Below are 21,078 nucleotides of genomic sequence, written 5' to 3' on the forward strand. Positions count from 1 at the left end.
TCATTCCCCTAGTAAAATGAAAATAAAGGCTTTGGTATTGCTGCTGTTGTGGTTGTTGTAGTTTTTGTTGTTTTCATTCATTCATTCGGTTGCTGTAGTTAATCAGTTTTCCTTTTTGATAAATTTCTTCGCAACAAACATTGAAATAAATCGTCAATGGACTTTTGCACTCAAAGAACAGCAAATTCATTTGCGCTCCCCCCCACACACACAGCCACATAAACACACAGCAAACACTAGTTGACTGCGAATTTTTGTGAGAAGAAGAGAAATTTTGCTATGAGAATGCTTGGCTGGCTGGGAGGCAATGCGTTGTGTGGGTGTAGCCAGACGTATGAGAGTTGGTGGTAATGTGTGTGTGGGGTTGCGTGTTTTTGCTGTTACGCTTGTTGCTGCTGCTGCCTTTGTATAGTCAGTGTCGGTGTTGGTGGTGTTGTTGTTGTTGTTGCTTTGATATCTTTTGATATTTCAGCTTTTCACATAAACACACATCGCACAATTTCGCTTTATGTGATTTTCTTCACATTTTCACCGGCTATTTGGCAATTCGACATCTAGTAGTGGCTTGGCGGCTCAACGGCTCGTCTCGTCTCTCGTGTCGATAGAAATTAAAACGGAAAATCGGCGTACAGCAAAAGCGGGAAAGAAGTGAAAACACAAAACGAAACATACACACACACACACACAAAACCGGAAGTACCAACGCACACTCACGTCATAAGCCATAACAAAACATCAACGAAGACAACAACAACAACGACGACAGGGGTAGTGAAATAAGCAAAACAAGGTGTTTTGTATCTTTTAAGAAAAACAAACGACATTGAAATAGGTATTCCGACAAAAAAACAAAAGCGAAAGAAATGCAATGGCAAAATTTACTTAAACTTATAATGAAAAGAATTTGAAATATTTATGTGAATGCATATACACACACACACATACATGCATATATGCGAAATCGTGTCTCTTCTTCATACTTAACCTAACATAAACAAAAACAAATACAGTGGCAGCATATAAGAAACAAAAATCAAATTACTCATACAACGTGGTGTACCCGCGAGAAATATAAAAACCTCCGTCGGCCGGTCTTTTGATTGAAAAATTATATGAAAATTTAACTTTTTTTAAAAAATACCAAAAAAAAAAATATTTTTTTTTTAGACAAAGTGAAAAATACATTTTATAAATTTTATATGCTTATAAAAAAATAGTTTTTTTTTAATTGGAATGTGCATATTTATTGCTGACCACATCAACATTTTAAGATTTTCTACGCACGCAATCCGTCGGATTTTATTTTTGTTCTCTTGCAAAAAGACATTTCAAATAACAATAAAATCTTAACCAAGTTGCATATTCGCCATTGCCCACAAAATTGCCAAATGAAGCAACTTAAGGTAATAATAATGTTCATATGAATAAGACAAACAACAGGTGTTCTGATGTTAATATTTTACAATTCTATGCACATAAATCATTTAAAATAGTTTTTAGGTGCAAGAAAAAACATGAGAAAATTTTATAAAAAAAAAATTTAACAGGTAACATGTAAAAACTTGCTCGCAGTTCTGATCGGACTATGTTTGGATATACCTGCCCTATAGACCGACCAACCTATCTCCCGATATAGGGTATTGAGGCCATAAAATACCCATTTTTCACCCGAATTTTATGAAATTTGGCACAGTGTGTTCTGGTAAACCCTTACCCACTCCTGTCAAATGTGGTACAGATTGAACCAGACATTGCTACCATATAAACCGATCTCCCGATTTAGTGTAATGAGCCTATAAAGGGAGCATTTCTAATCCTATTGCGATGAAATTTGACACAGCGAGATCTGGTACCCATTTCAAGGTTTTTGTTTAATATCGTCCAGATCGGACCATATTTGGATATAGCTGCCTTATAGACAGATCTCCCGATATGGGGTATTGAGCCCATAAAAGTTTTCGGTTTTCGCGTCTAACAGATACCAGCACTTAGGTGGGGACACAAAACTAGATATGAACCAACTTAGTGGCATGGAAAATAATTAAGGATTTTGTAAGTACACAGATAAAAACAATTTTGAAAAACAACAACTTTGGTTGAAACAAGTAAAAAGGCGTTAAGTTCGGCCGGGCCGAACTTTGGATACCCACCACCTCGGGTATATATGTGAACCACATTTTGTCAAAATCCAGTGAAAAATGCATACTTTATACCCCATAGCAGCTCTATATATATCATCCGATTTAGACCAAATGCTTATAAGTACAGGTCATTGTTCAACCGAGAGATCGGTCTATATGGCAGCTATATCTAAATCTGGACCGATCTGAGCCAAATTGAAGACAAATATCGAAGAGCCCAACACATCCCATTGTCCCAAATTTCGGCGACATCGGACAATAAATGCACTTTTTATGGGCCCAAAACCTTAAATCGAGAGATCGGTCTATATGGCAGCTATATCCAAATCTGAACCGATCAGAGCCAAATTGAAGAAGGATGTCGAAGGGCTCAACGCAACTCACTGTCCCAAATTTCAGCAAAATCGGATAATAAATGTGGCTTTTATGGGCCTAAGACCATAAATCGGAGGATCGGTCTATATGGCAGCTATTTCCAATTTTCGACCGATCTGGGCCAAATTCACGAAGGATGTCGAAGGGCCTTACGCAACTCACTGTCCCAAATTTCAGCAAAATCGAATAATAAATGTGGCTTTTATGGGCCTAAGACCCTAAATCGGAGGATCGGTCTATATGGCAGCTATATCGAAATCTGAACCGATCCGGGCCAAATTAACGAGGAATGTTGGAGGGCCTAACACAACCCACTGTCCCAAATTTCAGCAAAAGCGGATAATAAATGTGTCTTTTATGGGCCTAAGACCATAAATCGGCGGATCGGTCTATATGGCAGCCATATCCAAATCTGGACCGATCAGAGCCAAATTGAAGAAATATGTCGAAGGGCTCAACGCAACTCACTATCCCAAATTTCAGCAAAATCGGATAATAAATGTGGCTTTTATAGGCCTAAGACCATAAATCGGAGGATCGGTCTATATGGCAGCTATATCCAAATTTGGACCGATCTGGGCCAAATTGACGAAGGATGTCGAAGGGCTTAACGCAACTCACTGTCCCAAATTTCAGCAAAATCGGATAATAAATGTGGATTTTATGGACCTAAGACCCTAAATCGGCGGATCGGTCTGTATGGGGGCTATATCAAGATATAGTCCGATATAGCCCATCTTCGAACTTAACCTGCTTATGGACAAAAAAAGAATTTGAGCAAAATTTCAGCTCAATATCTCTATTTTTAAAGACTGTAGCGTGATTTCAACAGACAGACGGACAGACGGACGGACATGTCTAGATCGTCTTAGATTTTTACGCTGATCAAGAATATATATACTTTATAGGGTCGGAAATGGATATTTCGATGTGTTGCAAACGAATGACAAAATGAATATACCCCTATCCGTCGGTAGTGGGTATAAAAACAACTACGGATGTTGTTAATTTTCCTGCAACAATTTATTTTGAACCTCAACGAACCAAAGTACAAAATTGTTGTTGAAAGGCACTCTTTGCCAGCCAACTTAAAACAACAACAACAATATATCCATAAGCTAGACAAAAAATCATCTAACCAGCTGCCGCATGTGGTTTGCTTCGGGTGGTGGTGTTTTTATTTTCTTTGTTCGGCTTGTCCTGCTTTGTCTCGTTCGTTTTACGAGTACTGCGGCTCTCTAGGAGTTTTCTCTGTCACTCTCCCTACTAAATATTACCCTTAAAAGAAATTCATCTTTCAAGTTTTTGCCTGTAAAGTTGAAGTTCATTTAATTTTACAATTTTTGTGTGTTTCTCTTTCGAGAAAATAAAAAAAAAAAAACTGAAAACAAATTTTAATAATTTTGGTGCCGCAGAGGATTGAACTCATGATCTCGTGTTTGGTAAACTTGCACGCAACCACTAACCTACCGACATCATCTTCTTTATGACAAAATAACTCAATCAGTACTGCTGCACGGTAATAAGCGTCTAAATTACTTAAATTTTAAACGCTCAAAAATGAGCTAAGTTCGGCCTGGCCGAATCTTGGGAACCCAACACCATGGATTCTGTTAAAATGTGGGAGCTATATTTGGTTATAGACCGATTTTGAGCGTACTTGGAATAGTTTCTGAGAGTCATAACAGAACACACAGTGTTTTAAATTTAAACCAAATCTGACAAAAATTGCTGCTATCAGGTGCTAAAGAAGTCAAATCGGGAGATTGGTTTATATAGGAGCTATATCAGGTTCTTGACCGATTTGAACCGTACTTGCCTGGGACTTGCATATACACAGAAAGCCTGGCAGGAGGCAAGGGTGGTATTTATACCCAAGCCCGGCAAGGCAAGTTAAGCGACACCAAAGGCCAACAGACCTATAAGCCCTACGATCTTTCTACTTAAAACCATGGAACGTAGAACATCCATCGTTGGGAAGGTTGGTGGAGACCGCACTGCAAAAAAGAAGAACCCTTCGATGCCAAACCGTACACACTGACATCTAGGGGGCTATTAACAATGTGCGGACCGACACATTGATCCAATCCTTAGACCAGTATCGGGTGGACCGAGTATTTAGAGACTGGATAAATCATATATTAAGGAACAGGTGGAAAAATTGTGTGTCCCATGACATAAGGGAGAAAGGGGTAAAAGGCACACCGCAGGGGAGCATTTTATTGACACTCCAATGTGATACCACCCGGGACCGGATAGCTGTGAGTACCACACAGACTGGAACATTGAGGTCTGTGTGTTGTTCACTACTGTCACGAGAAGCTTAGCTGCGAGCTACCGGGCGCGTCCACAGGATAGTGGAATGCTCCATACGGAGTAGCTGCAACGGCAGTCGCGTACAATCAGCGGAGAGTCTCTGTGAGAGGCCGGGCGGTACCGGCTATTGCACAAATACTGAGTGCCTATAATGCTCGATATGACAAGACGGGTTATTAGCGCCTTTAAATAACCAACGGCCAACTTGTTCCCACAGCGATCGGTCCTTTGGATTGGAACGAGTCTGCTCACCTACAGGAGCTTGACGAGGATCGACATCTCCACATGAAAATGTGGCTACAACAACAGCAACCGACTTAAATGGCCTATTACGGATGCTGACTGAGGAGGGATTTGAACCCATCTGCAGACGATATTAAAATACTTCTTAGGGTAAGCATCCGAATCAGCTATGCAGAAGGGCCGAAAGGGTCTTGCAGATGGCACACGACTGGGCTAGACCTAGGGGTCTCAATGTCAACCCAGAGAAGAGTGAAATCTTCCTATTTACGTTAAAGACGAAGGTGGGCCAATTTGACGCACCACGTTTCCTCAATAGGAGTTATCTTGGACAGCAAACTGAATTGGAAGTGACACATTCAGAAGCCTACTGAGAAGGCTGACAGATGTTCGGTATTATGTAGACCGTAAGCTCCGAATGGGGGCCTGAATCCGAGGATAGTCCACTGGCTCTACAGGAGCGTGACTAGACCAATATTTACTTACGCCTCAGTAGTTTGGTGGACTGCTATGGAGGAAAAGTGCAACATAACGACCATGCAACAGGTTCACAGAACATGATGTCTTGGCATAAGCGGAGCGATGAGCACCACGCCCACTAGGGCACTGGTGCTCATCGCTCTGACATACAGATCGATTGACATACAGATTAAATGTGAGTTAGCCATTGTGGCTATGAGACTTAAGGCGATGGGAGAATGGATTGAGGATGGGAGCAGCTCATACCATCGCTGTTAATCGAGGCGACGATAGGAAACCCGGAAGGAGTGCAAGAGGTTTCCGATCGGATACCTAAGACGACACTTGAGGTCAAGTGCGAGGCACTGCTGCCATCGGCACAGTCTTTGACTGACGGAACCCTAATATTGTCATCTGTAAAATCATGTTACACGGATGGATCATAGCTAGAGGACAGAGTAGGCCAGGGGGTTTACATTCAAAACCCAAGGACTGAGTTCTGTTTTAGACTGCCTGACCATAAAACGATCCTGCAGGCGGACGCGAAGACGTCGAGTGTGAAGATCTTTACGGACAGTAAAATTGCCATAAGGGCAATAACAAGCAGGACGCTAAGATCGCGAACAGTCCTGCAGGGTAAGAAGGAGATTAACGCCTTCTCTGAGGATGGCATAATCCCCATCGTTTGGGTGCCAGGCCATAACGGAGTAAGGGGAATGAAAGGGCAGACAATTTGGCGATGAAGGCCAGAGGACTTGCGTCAATAAACTTGGTTCGCGAAGCCTTTCGAATCGACGCAGTCCGAGTCAAGGTAGTGGGCGATAATGTGCGTGCAACATTGTGGAACACGGAAACGGTCGGTAGGATATCGGAAATCCTATGGGGGATCCAGATCGTGAGAAAACGAGGCTATTACTGAAAGGAAGCAAAAATGAGGTCACTATAGCCATTGGTTTCATAACGGGACACATAGGACTACGAGCTCACTTATATAAAATCGCTGCAGTAAGAGATAGGGCATGCGGGGAAGATGATGGGACTTTGGAGCATTTCCTTTGTCATTGCCCTGCTTTTACGTCTAAAAAACACCGGTACTTAGTTGGGGACGCAAAACCAGACATGAATCATTTTAGGGTCTTGGCATAGAAAACAATCATGGAATTCCTAACTACGATTTTCTTTTTCGAGGTTACTTTTTATACCCACCACCGAAGGATGGAGGTATATTCATTTTGTCATTCCATTTGCAACACATCGAAATATCAATTTCCGGCCCTACAAAGTATATATATTTCGGATCGTCGTAAAATTCTCAGACGATTTAATGATGTCCGTGTGTCTGTCCGTCTATCCTTCCGTCTGTTGTAATCACTCTAGGGCCTTCAAAAATTAAGATATTGAACTGAAATTTGGCACAGATACGTATTTTTGATGCACGCTGGTTAGGTTCTTGAACGGGCCAAATCGGACCTTATTTGGATATAGCTGCCATATAGACCGATTTTCCGATAAAGGGTCTAATGTCCATAAAAACTTAATTTTTCATTCGATTTTGCTGAAATTTTAAAACATTCTGCAGGCTTCGCGACAACGGATCCAAATATGGTTCAGATCGGACTATATTTAGATATAGCTACCATATATACCGATCTCCCGATATAGGGTCTGAGGACAATAAAAGCTTTATTTATTATCCGATTTCGCTGAAACGGTGAAAACGTAAAACGGTGAGTCACTTTAAGCCTTTCGACATCTGACCCAAATATGGTTCAGATCGGACTATATTTAGATATAGTAGCCATATAGACCGATCTCCCGGTAGAGGGTCTGAAGACCATAAAAGCTTTATTTATTACCCGATTTCGTTAAAATTTAAAACGGTGAGTTATTTTAAGCCTCCCGACATCTGACTCAAATATGGTTCAGATCGGACTATATTTAGATATAGCTGCCATATAGACCGATCTCCCGATAAAGGGTCTGAAGCCCATAAAAGCTTTATTTATTACCCGATTTCGCTGAAATTTGAAACAGTGGGTTATTTTAAGCCTCCTGACATCTGACACAAATATGGTTCAGATCGGACTTTATTTAGATATAGCTACCATATGGACCGATCTCCCGATAAAGGGTCTGAAGCCCATAAAAGCTTTATTTATTACTCGATTTCGCTGAAATTTAAAGTGGTGAGTTATTTTAAGCCTCCCGATATCTGACCTAAATATGGTTCAGATCAGACTATATTTAGATATAGCTACCATATAGACCGATCTCCCGATAAAGGGTCTGAAGTCCATAAAAGCTTTATTTATTACCCGATTTCGTTAAAATTTAAAACGTTGAGTTACTTCAAGCCTCCCGACATCTGACGTAAATATTGTGCAGATCGGACTATATTTAGATATAGCTGCCATATAGACCGATCTCCCGGTAGAGGGTCTGAAGACCACAAAAGCTTTATTTATTACCCGATTTCGTTAAAATTTAAAACGGTGAGTTACTTCAAGCCTCCCGACATCTGACGTAAATATTGTGCAGATCGGACTATATTTAGATATAGCTGCCATATAGACCGATCTCTTGATTAAGGGTCTGAAGTTCATTAAAGCTTTATTTATTACCCCATTTCGTTGAAATTTAAAACGGTGAGTAACTTTAAGCCTCCTGACATCTGACCTAAATATGGTCCAGATCGGACTATATTTAGATATAGCTGTCATATAGACCGATCTCCCGATAAAGGGTCTGAAGGCATAAAAGCTTTATTTATTACCCGATTTCGCTGAAATTTAAAATGGTGAGTTACTTTTAGCCTCATGATATCTGACCTTAATATGGTTCAGATCGGACTATATTTAGATATAGCTACCATATAGATCGATCTCCCGATAAAGGGTCTGAAGCCCATAAAAGCTTTATTTATTACCCGATTTCGCTGAAATTTAAAACGGCGATTTACTTAAAGCCTCCCGACATCTGACCTAAATATGGTTCAGATCGGACTATATCTAGATATAGCTACCATATAGACCGATCTCCCGATAAAGAGTCTGAAGGCCATAACAGCTTTATTTATTACCCGATTTCGTTGAAATTTAAAACAGTGAGTTACCTTAAGTCTCCCGAGATCTGACCGAAATATGGTTCAGATCAGACTATATTTAGATATAGCTGCCATATAGACCGATCTCCCGATAAAGGGTCTAAAGCCCATAAAAGCTTTATTTATTAGCCGATTTCGCTGTAATTTAAAGCAGTGGGTTACTTTAAGCCTCCCGACATCTGACCCAAATATGGTTTAGATCGGACTATTTTTAGATATAGCTGCCATATAGACCGATCTCCCGATAAAGGGTCTGAAGACCATAAAAACTTTATTTTTTATCCGATTTCGCTGAAATTTAAAACAGTGGGTTATTTGAAGCCTCCCGATATCTGACCTAAATATGGTACAGATCAGACTACTTTTAGATATAGCTGCCATATAGACCGATCTGCCGATAAAGGGTCTGAAGATCATAGAAACTTTATTTTGTAAGCGATTTCGCTAAAGTGTGTATGTCTTTAGTGGCATGAGGCAGATTAATATCTGCACCATCTTTTCAACCTAACTCAACCTGACCCACAAAAATTACTATTAGTCTCCTTTATTCTTAGCCGTACCAATATGGAAAATAATTTCTTAATATAATTCCAATTTTTTTTTATTTTCAGATATGTGTTCATTACAACTGCTTGAATTTTAACAATAAAGACTGAATAGGAAACTATCCCTCCGAAGAAACAAAATAAGTTTTTAGTGAAAAATATAAAATTTAGATAAATTTTAAAAAATATTAGAAAAATTATATTTACAACAAAAAAGAAAAAAAAATACAAAAAATATCAAACCAAGAATGTAAGAGCGGTAGATAGATGTTAATTTCATGTTTTTTTGGTAGTGCCATGGAAGTATTTTTCTTTTTTATTAAAAAAAAAAATCTTTTATTATAAAGTTTAAATAATCAATTTTGGTTTTTTTCCTACACCTTGTGTTTTTTGGATTCATTTTCCCTAACCTTCCATGTTTTGTTTATGAGTGTGTATATATTTTTTTTTCGTTTTTTTCTGTTTTAGTTTTGTTTTGAAACTTTTTGATTTTTCGAGCGTTAATTTGTGAACATAAAAATGTTGTTAGCTATGCGTCGAGAAACAGAACATTCCCCACACCACCTTCACAACACAGTGCCTCCCAATGCACCACCTGTAGCAGGAGGTGGAGCCACATCCACAACGGTTGTCAATGTCACACACAGCACACACAATTTAACGTTGTCCACCACCACCACCACCACCACCTCTACCACCAACAACAGCAACAACATCTCTGCCACAAATAATGGCATCCACGATTCCTTGAATACTCCCTCCACACCTCTACTGAACTTAGGTCGAAATCCTTTACAATTTGCAGCACCTCCACCGCCGCCGCCACCCATAACCGTACAAGCGGGACCACAATTTGGATTCTATAGTCCTACGGCGGCAGCAGCTTCGCCATATTTTCATCATTACCCCAGCGTTTCATCATCATATGCTGGTGGTAGCTCTGGCAATTTGGTGGGACATGTGTCCAATGGCTCATATACGAATTCGGGTACATCAGCTTCAGCTGCATCAGCAGCTCCCGAGGAATTAGAAGAATTTGTGGATATTTTTCAAGTTCAACATTTATTGTTGGATCATTCAGTGGCAGCTGGCAATCAACCACCACCGCACACGCACATACCCTCCTCTGCAGCATCAGCGTCGTCGTTGTCCTACACTTCCGTAGCCAACTCGCAAATAACTGGGGCATCTACAGCCACAACTTCATCGGCGCCCATTAGCAGTTCAGCGGGCAGTGGTGCTAGCTCGGAAAATCTTACTTTTACCACCAGCACTGTGACCACAGCAGCGCCAACCACATATACAAATTTGGCAAAGCCTCAACCCAGACCGCGTCTAAATTTGCAAAAGGCTTCAGAATTTGCCGCGCAAGTTCAAGGTAAGAAGAATTAAGTATAAAATTTTATGTAAAAAAATATGAATTAAGAGCTTTGTGCTTAAATTTTCAACCCAGACCCAGCAAAATATGGATGCACACCCCTTCATAACTCTTTAATCCCCAAAGCTTCCGTGAAATCTGGTATTAAATGAGAATTTTATGGTTTTAAACCCCCAAATCGGGATATTAGTTAATATGGCAGCTTTATATAAATACTAGCATTCTGGTGGTCCGCTTCGCTACCCCCTTCTAAGTGTAGGACTTCCGTTGTTGGTCGCTCAGTTTATAAGATTATGAAGTTTTTGCACATAAAATTTCAGAAATCTATCCCCTTCTGTAAAGAACTGAACGAAATAAAAACAAACAGAAGGGTATTCAGTTCGGCCGGGCCAAACTTTGGATACCCATCACCTCGGGTGTATATGTAAACCCCCTTTCGCTACAATCTGATGAAAATTGGATAACTTATGCACCCAAGTCACTGTTGAATTTTGTATTTCAAATTTCAGGGAAATCGGATAAAAAATACAGCTTTATGGGCTCAAGACCCTTTATCGGCAGATCGGTCAATATGACAGCTATATCTGAATATATTCCAATCTGAACCATATTTTGGTCCTATGTTGGGAGGCGTAAAACTACCCACTTTTTCAAATTTCAGCGAAATCGGATAAAAAATAAAGCTTTTATGGCCTTCAGAATCTTTATCGGGAGATCGGTCTATATGGCAGCTATATCTAAATATAGTCCGATCTGTACCATATTTGGGTCGGATATTGAGAGGCTTAAAATAACTCACTGTTGGAAACTTCAGCGAAATCGGATAAAAAATAAAGCTTCAGACCCTTTACTTTTGCAAATTTCAACGAAATCGGGTAATAAATAAAGCTTTTATGGACTTCAAACCCTTTATCGGGATATCGGTCCATATGGCAGCTATATCTAAATATGAACCGATCTAATCCATATTTAAATCAGATATCGGGAGGCTTAAAATAATCTACTGTTTTAACTTTTAGCGAAATCGGGTAATAAATAAAGCTTTTATGGGCTTTAGACCCTTTATCGGGAGGTCGGTATATATGGCAGCTATATCTAAATATGAACCGATCTAATCCATATTTAAATCAGATATCGGGAGGATAAAAATAATCCACTGTTTTAAATTTCAGCAAAATCGGGTGATAAATAGAGATTTTATGGGCTTCAGACCCTTAATCGGGAGATCGGTATATATGGCAGCTATATCTAAACATAGATCAATCTAATCCATATTTGGGTCAGATGTCGGGAGGCCTAAAATAATCTACTGTTTTAACTTTTAGCGAAATCGGGTAATAAATAAAGCTTTTATGGGCTTCAAACCCTTTATCGGGATATCGGTCCATATGGCAGCTATATCTAAATATGAACCGATCTAATCCATATTTAAATCAGATATCGGGAGGATAAAAATAATCCACTGTTTTAAATTTCAGCAAAATCGGGTGATAAATAGAGATTTTATGGGCTTCAGGCCCTTTATCGGGAGATTTGTCTATATGGCAGCTATATCTAAATATGATCCGATATAATCCATATTTAAAACGGTTATCGGGAGGCTTAAAATAACCCACTGTTTTAAATTTCTGCGAAATCGGGTAATAAATAAAGCTTTTATGGGTTTCAGACCCTTTATCGGGAGATCGGTCTATATGGCAGCGATATCTAAATATGGACCGATCTTGTCGATGTTTAGGCCGGTTGTTGGGAAGCCTTGAACTGCTCACTGTTTCAAATTTCAGCACAATGGGATAAAAAATAAAGTGTTTATGGGCATTAGACCCTTTATCGGAAAATCGGTCTATACAGCAGCTCAATCCAAATATGATCCGATTTGGCCCATTTAAGAACTTAACAAACGTGCATCAAAAAGACGTATCTGTGTCAAATTTCAGTTCAATATCTCAATTTTTGAAGGCTCCAGAGTGATTACAACAGACGGACGGACAGACACAGGGACATCGTTAAATCGTCTTAGAATTTTACGACGATCCGAAGTATATATACTTTCTAGGGTCGGAAATTGATATTTCGATGTGTTGCAAACGGAATGACTAAATGAATATACCCCCTATCCTACGGTGGTGGGTATAATATCTGATAGTTGCCCAATATATTATGTCTAGGTACCAATTACACGACAATTTTTACGTTTTCTTGCACATTTCATATTTTTGTCAAGACTGCTATAATGTTTGTCAAATAACTTAATTTCGGAAGTCCTCGTTCGCTGCAGGTGAAGATATCCTATTTAGTGCTATTTTGCTCTTTTTGTTGCCAAAAGTACGAATTTTGAAAATATATCATTTAGTCACAGATTATTAATTTCCTTCTTGTACCTACATGCCAAATTTCAGGCCTCTAGCTCCATCTTTAAACAAAGTACCAAATGTATTTTCCTAGTTGTAACTGTATGCCGAATTTCAGACCTCTAGCTTCATCTATAAAGAAAGTACCAAATGGTACCAAAATGTGTGAATGGTGAATTGATCATTTGGCTACCCCCATCATTCGTTTCTTAGTTGTACCTACATTCCAACTTGCAGACCTCTAGCTTCATCGGAACAGAAAGTACCAAATGGTACCAAAATATACGAATTATTAATAGAACATTCAGTCACCCATCATATATTTCTTAGTTGTACCTACATCCCAAATTTCAGACCTCTAGCTTCATCGGAACAGAAAGTACCAAATGGTACCAAAATGTACGAATTAATAATAGAACATTTAGTCACCCATCATTTGTTTCCTAGTTATACTTTCATGCCAAATTTCGGAACTCTAGCTCCATTTATAAAGAATGTACCAAATAGTACTAATTTCGGTACAAAAATGTTCGAATTGTGATAAAATCATTTGTTCGCTCATAATATATATATATCTAAGTTTTACCAACATGCAAAATTTCAGACCTCCAGCTCCATTTGTTCGGAAATTATCAAAAGGGACCAATTTTGGTACCAAAACATACGAATTGTAAAAAGATCATAGTCACCCATCATATTTTCCTAGTTGTACCTGCATGCCAAATTTCAGACCTCTAGCTCCATCTGTAAAGAACCTACCAAATGGTACCAATTATGGTACTAAACGTACGTTTTCTCCCGTTACCAGTACTATTTATCCGTTTTTTCTTTTCATCCTCATCTTTTTGCACCAGATGTCTTTTAAATCCAATTCTAAAATTCTATCTCTATCTATTCGCCTTGTGCAAAGATCACACATTTCGTACCTTTTTGGTACTTTTTTTAGTACCTAAATGTACAAATATCCAAAAACTCTAAAAGTAACCCAACTAAGGTTGCCATAGTTTACTTAACTTCCAGAATTCAGAGCTCTAGATCAATTTACAAGAAAAGTACCAAATAGTACCAATTGCGGTACTAAACGTACTATTTCTCCCACCTCCGCCACGATTTTGCAATTTTTTTCCAACAAATCTTATTTTTTCCAGACGCTCTTTAATTTGAGCCCAAGAACATAATTCAAGCCCTTTCCGTTCGCGCTGGCCAAAATAGTACCAGAAAGTACAAAATGGTACGTACTTTCTGGTACTTTGTAGTACTTTGTAGTACCCAAATGTACGAATATCACCAAATCCAGTCTTATCCATTTTATATAACCCAAGACCAACATTCGTGCATAATTTCATGAATCTAGCTTTAGCCGTTTGGGCTGAACGACTGAAGGCCGAATTGCCTGGAAGGAATTCAGGTTAAGGATAGGATAAGGAAAGGATAAGGATAGGATAAGGATAGGATAAGGATAGGATAAGGAAAGGATAAGGATAGGATAAGGATAGGATAAGGATAGGATAAGGATAGGATAAGGATAGGATAAGGATAGGATAAGGATAGGATAAGGATAGGATAAGGATAGGATAAGGATAGGATAAGGATAGGATAAGGATAGGATAAGGATAGGATAAGGATAGGATAAGGATAGGATAAGGATAGGATAAGGATAGGATAAGGATAGGATAAGGATAGGATAAGGATAGGATAAGGATAGGATAAGGATAGGATAAGGATAGGATAAGGATAGGATAAGGATAGGATAAGGATAGGATAAGGATAGGATAAGGATAGGATTAGGACTGGATAAGGATAGGATAAGGATAGGATAGTATAAGGATCGAATATGAATTGGAATAGGTTTGGTCAGCGTCAGGTTTAAAACATGGTCCGTACAATTATCCTCCCAAGCCACTATGCACATACACCTAAGGCAGTGTTGTCTTCTTATGCGTTCTTAATACAAAAATTTAACCTCGAGAAAATTTTAGCCCTAATGGCGAAATCCAACGTGCCAACGTTTTATTATCTTCCCATTATGATCTACCCACGGTATCGTTTGCCGCACACCGCTCACGCCCTTAACTCGGACTGCATCGCCCCGTCGCACAGTGGGATAGAATCGAAAAAAAAGTAAAAATAAGGCAAAAATTCCGATTTCGTAACCATCTTTGCCCGAGAGGAGACAGGCGCCCAAAGTTGGTCACTTTTGGGGCCTGCCAAGAGGCATCCAGACTATCTAGGGCCTTTACATTTCGCACATGATCTCGATAGCGGTAAACTTTCTAAATATCTCTACCCGTTCTCACACGGCAAATAATTTAAAATTGTTTTACTTTTCTCCCACAGTGCAACTTGACATCGAAAGATTGCTCTTATTTCAGTACAACCTCAGGCTTGGCGGTCTTTATCAATCTCCCCTTTAAATAGGTATGCAGCTGATATCTTCGCAACTTGCTGAATGTTCTACTCTTTATCATGATTTTGAGTCCTACTGCAATGCTATTGACCTGCTCCAGGACCTCCTTCCATATATTGCCAATCTTCCTAGGAATTTTTATACCCTCCACCATAGGATGGGGGTATACTAATTTCGAAGAAGTAAAGCTAGCCGCTTGAAATTTTGCACAAATACTTCCTATTAGTGTAGATCGGTTGGGATTGTAAATGGGCCAAATCGGTCCATGTTTTGATATAGCTGCCATATAAACCGATCTCGGGTCTTGACTTCTTGAGCCTCTAGAGGGCGCATTTCTCATCCGATTTGACTGAAATTTTGCACGTAGTGTTTTGGTTTCACTTTCTACAACTGTGCGAAGTATGATTCAAATCGGTTCATAATCTGGTAGAGCTGTCATATAAACCGATCTTGGGTCTTGACTTCTTGAGCCTCTAGAGGGCGCACTTCTCATCCGATTGGAATGAAATTTTGCATGGGGTGTTTTGTTATGATTTCCAATAACTGTGCCAAGTATGGTTCAAATCGGTCCATAACCTGATATAGCTGCCATATAAACCGATCTTGGATCTTGACTTCTTGAGCCCATAGAGCACGCACTTCTCATCCGATTTGGTTGAAATTTTGCATGAGGTGATTTGGTGTCACTTCCAGCAACTGTGCTAAGTATGATTAAAATCGGTTCATAATCTGGTAGAGCTATCATATAAACCGATCTTGGGTCTTGACTTCTTGAGCCTCTAGAGGGCGCATTTCTCATCCGATTTGACTGAAATTTTGCATGAGGTGTTTTGTTATGACATCCAACAACTGTGCCAAGTATGGCTCAAATCGGTTTATAACCTGATATAGCTGCCATATAAACCGATCTTGGGTCTTGACTTCTTGAGCCTCTAGAGGGCGGAATTCTCATCCGATTGAAATGAAATTTTGCATGAGGTATTTTGTTATGATTTCCAATGACTGTGGTTAGTATGGCGCAAATTGGTAAATAGCCTGATATGGCTGCCATATAAACCGATCTTGGGTCTTGACTTCTTGAGCCTCTAGATGGCGCATTTCTCATCCGATTTGGCTGTAATTTTGCATGAGATGTTTTGGTGTCACTTTCTACAATTGTGCTAAGTGTGATTTAAATCGGTTCATAATCTTGTATAGCTGCCATAAAAACCGATCTTGGGTCTTGACTTCTTGAGCCCCTAGAGGGCGCAATTCTCATCCGATTTGGTTGAAATTTCGCATGAGGTGATTTGGTGTCACTTCCAGCAACTGTGCTAAGTATGATTCAAATCGGTTCATAATCTGGTAGAGCTATCATATAAACCCATCTTGGGTCTTGACTTCTTGAGCCTCTAGAGGGCGCACTTCTCATCCCATTGGAATGAAATTTTGCATGGGGTGTTTTTTTATGATTTCCAATAACTTTGCTGAGTATGGCACAAATCGGTACATAACCTGATATGGCTGCCATATAAACCGATCTTGGGTCTTGACTTCGTGAGCCTCTAGAGGACGCAATTCTCATCCGATTTGGAAGAAATTGTGTGCAACGGCTTCTCTCATGACCTTCAACATATGTGTCTTATATGGTCTGAATCGATCTATAGCTTGATACAACTCCCATATAAACCGATCTGCCGATTTTGCTTCTTAAGCCCCCACAATTCTTACCCGAATGAACTGAAATATTACACAATGACTTCTTCAATGTTCACCATTCAATTCATTTATGGCCCGAATATGATTACAACTTGTTTTAATTTATTTTCTGTTTTTCAGCTGATTCACCCTCTTCACGTCGGATGCTTTTAGATTATCCCAATCCATATTTGTATGGAAATCATTATCATACATCACCCAGCGAGGATTTAGTTGCCCTGTGGTTTGGCAGCAATGGATCAGGTGAGTCCAAACACAGATTGCTGGTAAATGTTTTTATGCAAGACCAGGGGGAAATATTTTGAGGTCACTTAAAAACTTCATATACAAAAAAAAGGGAATAATTTTTAAAAATTTTAAATGTTTCTCTTAACATTTTTTACAATTTTTAAATCATACTATTTGGTTTATTACCAGCAAAATATGATTTTTTTTTTTGCTGTTCTTATAATTAATGGCAACATTTATCATTTTTCCATAACTACTCAATATTTTACAGTCACATAAAAAGTTCAACATTTTTTTTTTTTTTTTTTTGAAAATTGCACTGAAAGTTGATTATAATTAAAACCCAGGCAGCTAGTCATTTATTTTCATTTTAATATCGCCTAATACGCCTATGCCCCGCTAGGCTACGGCATATCTCAAAAATGAAAATGAAATGGAAATTGCAACCAGAGACAAAATATTGTTGAGAGAAAAAATGAAAAAAAAAATAGAAAAATAAAATATTAACTACAAAAAAATATGTCTCCTTAAATTATTTAAAAGCAAACGGATTTTGAACGATTTATGGGTTTTGATATAAAGTCCAACAAAATTAAATTCAATATTTTCTGATATGAATATGGCCTTAGTGCCTCAGTGAGTGAATGAATGAGTGACTGACTAGCCGGGCGATGACTGTGAGTGGTCGTCGTCGTCGTTCTCTGCATTAAGGCGCATGCGCATAGTTATTGGGCCTGCCTGCCTGCCTGCCAGCAAGCAAACCGTGCGTATGATGCAAGTCTCTCTATTAAGTAATAAAAACACTTTTAATTTATAAAAAAAAAAAAAACAAAAAATGATTTTAACGCCTTTTTACCTGGCGCACTCCGCTAAAATAATGGTGACAACAATTTTGTTTTGTGAACACCTTAAAAGAAAACTTTTGCAAAAATAAAAAGCAATCCATGTAAACTGCATGCTGTGGTAAATTATTAAGGAAGTCCGTCCAAATATGTTGTCTTAGCCCCAAATTGACTAAGAAAATATGTCCAAGCAAGTCTTTGGTCGACATATTTGTTGGTCACCAAGTGCCGGTTTGTTTTAATTGTGTCGCTAAATATTAACATTTGACTTGACACATATTTTAAGGCGCCGGGGAGTAGGCAGGTGGGGAAAATGCTCCTTCAATGGCTCAGAGGCTACTGTGTGAGTCAGACACTGGGCGGAGTAGGGGAAATTGTTTACCATTACGCGGAAGAAGGCGGTTGGATCAGACGTGTGGCCAATAGCTTAGTCGCTTCGGAGTCTGAGGGACGCGGGCCAAACAATGGCTAGGTTAGTTACCGAGACGTAGATCATGCACGGCGTGATTGTGGTACTGAATCACTGTAACACGGGAGTAGGCGGTAGAAACGATCGGGTCAATGGCTCTTGTGTTCACAGAACGTTTTTTCATTCACTATGTAATTGTGGCACTAGGTCACCAAACAAATTGGGGTCGTTGGCTCCTGTGTCTGATGGACAAGGACAATATGTTTGCTAGGTTAGTTACTGAGTTGTGATTCTCTAACGGCGTGATCACGGCGCTTAGTTACCAGGACGCGTGATCACGACACTTAGTTGGAACGAAAGCTCAGTGGTTCCGATGTCTGAGGAACAAGGTTATAATGCTGGCTAGGATAGCCACCGATACGTGATTCACTCACGACTAAATCGTGGCACTTAGTTACCGGAACGCTGGAGCAAGCGCTTGGCTCCAACGCGTGATCAATGGTCCAGTGGCTCCGATCTCTTAGGAAAAAGGGAAAATGCTGGCTAGGCTACTCACCGAAACGTGTACGACGTGATAGTGTGACCTGGTCACCGGGACGAGGAAGAAAGCAAAGGCAAATCTCTGTATGAATTAGACAATGGGGCGTGATTCATACACAGCGTGGTCGAAGCACTTGGTCACCGAAACGACGGAGTTGGTGGTCGGAACAAACACGTGGTCATTGGCTTCTTTATCAGGGGGACAGTGGGCGGAATGCTGGCTAGGCTAGTCCCCAAGATGTGATTCACTCACGGTCACACGGGTACAATGGCTCAGTGGCCCCGGTGTCTGAGGGACTCGGATAAAACCCTGCCTAGGCTAGTCACCGAGTCGTAAATCATTCACGGCGTGATCGTGGTACTGAGTCACTGCAGCACGAGAGTAGGTGGTAGAAACGAACGCGTGGTCAATGGCTATCGTGTTCACAGAGACCTGATTCATTCACGGTGTAATTGTGGCACTTGGTCACTATGACGCGGAAGTAGTCGGCTGGAACGAACTTGTGGTCGATGTTTGGGTGGCTCATGTGTCTGATGGATAAGGACAAAATGTTTGCTAGGTTAGTAACCGAGTTGTGATTCACTAACGCGATAACGGCGCCATAACTGCGCGATAACGGCACTTGGTTACGAGGACGCAGTAGGTGGTTGGACCGAAAGTGTGGTCAATGGTTCATTGGTACCGGTGTGTGAAGGACAAGGTCATAATGCTGGCTAGGCTAGCCAACGAAACGTTATTCACTCACGACTAGATCGTGACACTTGGTTACCGGGACGTGGGAGTAAGCGTTTGGCTCTAACGCCTGATCAATGGCTCAGTTGTTCAGATCTTTTAGGAAAAAGGGAAAATGCTGGCTAGGCTATTCACCGAAAAGTGATTCATGCACGGCGTGGTCGAAGCACTTGGTAACCGTAACGACGGAGCTGGTGGTCGAAACGAACGCTTGGTCAATGGCTTCTGTATCAGGGGGACACTGGGCAGAATGCCGGCTAGGCTAGTCACCAAGACGTGATTCACTCGCGGCCATACGTGTACAACGGCTCAGTGGCTTCGATGTCTGAGGTACGCGGGTAGTAAATCATTCACGGCGTGATCACGGCGAGTTACTGTAACCCGAGGGTAGGTGGTAGAAACGGTTCATTGGTTCCGGTGTGTGAAGGACAAGGTAATAATGCTGGCTAGGCTAGCCAACGAAACGTGATTCACTCACGACTTGATCGTGCCACTTGATTACCGGGACGCGGGAGTAAGCGCTTGGCCCCAACGCGTGATCAATGGCTCAGTGACTCCGGTCTCTGAGGAAAAATGGATAATGCTGGATAGGTTAGTAAATCATTCACGGCGTGATCGTGGACTGAGTCACTGTAACCCGAGGGTAGGTGTTAGAAACGAACGCGTGGTCAATGGTTCATTGGTTCCGGTGTGTGAAAGACAAGGTCATAATGCTGGCTAGGCTAGCCAACGAAAGGTGATTCACTCACGACCTGATCGTGTCACTTGGTTAACGGTGAGTAAGCGCTTGGCTCCAACGCGTGATCAAACGCTGGCTAGGCTAGTCACCGAAATGTGATTCATGGACGGCGTGATAGTGGTACTTGGTCAACAGGACAAGGAAGATGTCGGTTGCGACAAGCGCTTGCTCAATGGCTCAGTGATTTATGGATCTGAGGCACAAGGGCAAAACGCTGTATGGATGAGACTATTAGGCGTGATTCACACACGGCATGATCCAAGCACTTGGTCACCGGAACGACAAAGTTTGTGGTCGGATCAAACGCGTGCTCAATGGCTTCTGTATCAGGGGGACACTGGGCAGAATGATGGCTAGGCTAGTCGCCGAGTCGTGATTCACTCACGGCGTGATTGTTCATTAGTTAATCTGTAGTAAGTGTATGGAGGCTACCATAGCATAAAAGTAAGCATGTCCGCTTATGACGCTGAACGCCTGAGTTCGAATCCTGTCGAGAACATCAGGAAAAATTTAAGGCAATGGGGTATCCCCTCCTACTGCTGGCGACATTTGTGAGATGCTATGCCGTGTTAAA

General features: G+C 40.5%; 1 protein-coding gene across 3 annotated transcripts in view; it reads left to right on the plus strand.

The window, feature by feature from the left end:
• Positions 1-1,226: 1,226 nt before the first annotated feature.
• Positions 1,227-21,078, plus strand: part of LOC106092941 (dendritic arbor reduction protein 1) — a 359,220-nt gene continuing 339,368 nt past the window's right edge. Inside the window, exons 1-4 of one of the 3 annotated variants that reach the window (XM_059362464.1) lie at positions 1,227-1,403; positions 9,246-9,429; positions 9,648-10,557; positions 17,134-17,256. In XM_059362464.1, coding sequence (XP_059218447.1) covers positions 9,699-10,557; positions 17,134-17,256 — 982 coding nt within the window. In that variant the 5' untranslated portion in view covers positions 1,227-1,403; positions 9,246-9,429; positions 9,648-9,698. Of the gene's footprint in view, positions 1,404-9,245; positions 9,430-9,647; positions 10,558-17,133; positions 17,257-21,078 lie in introns of those variants that run through there. The other 2 variants (XM_059362465.1, XM_059362466.1) reach the window with 2 other exon arrangements.

This window comes from Stomoxys calcitrans, chromosome 2, assembly GCF_963082655.1.
Source record: "Stomoxys calcitrans chromosome 2, idStoCalc2.1, whole genome shotgun sequence".
Classification (NCBI taxonomy): Eukaryota; Metazoa; Arthropoda; class Insecta; order Diptera; family Muscidae; genus Stomoxys; species Stomoxys calcitrans.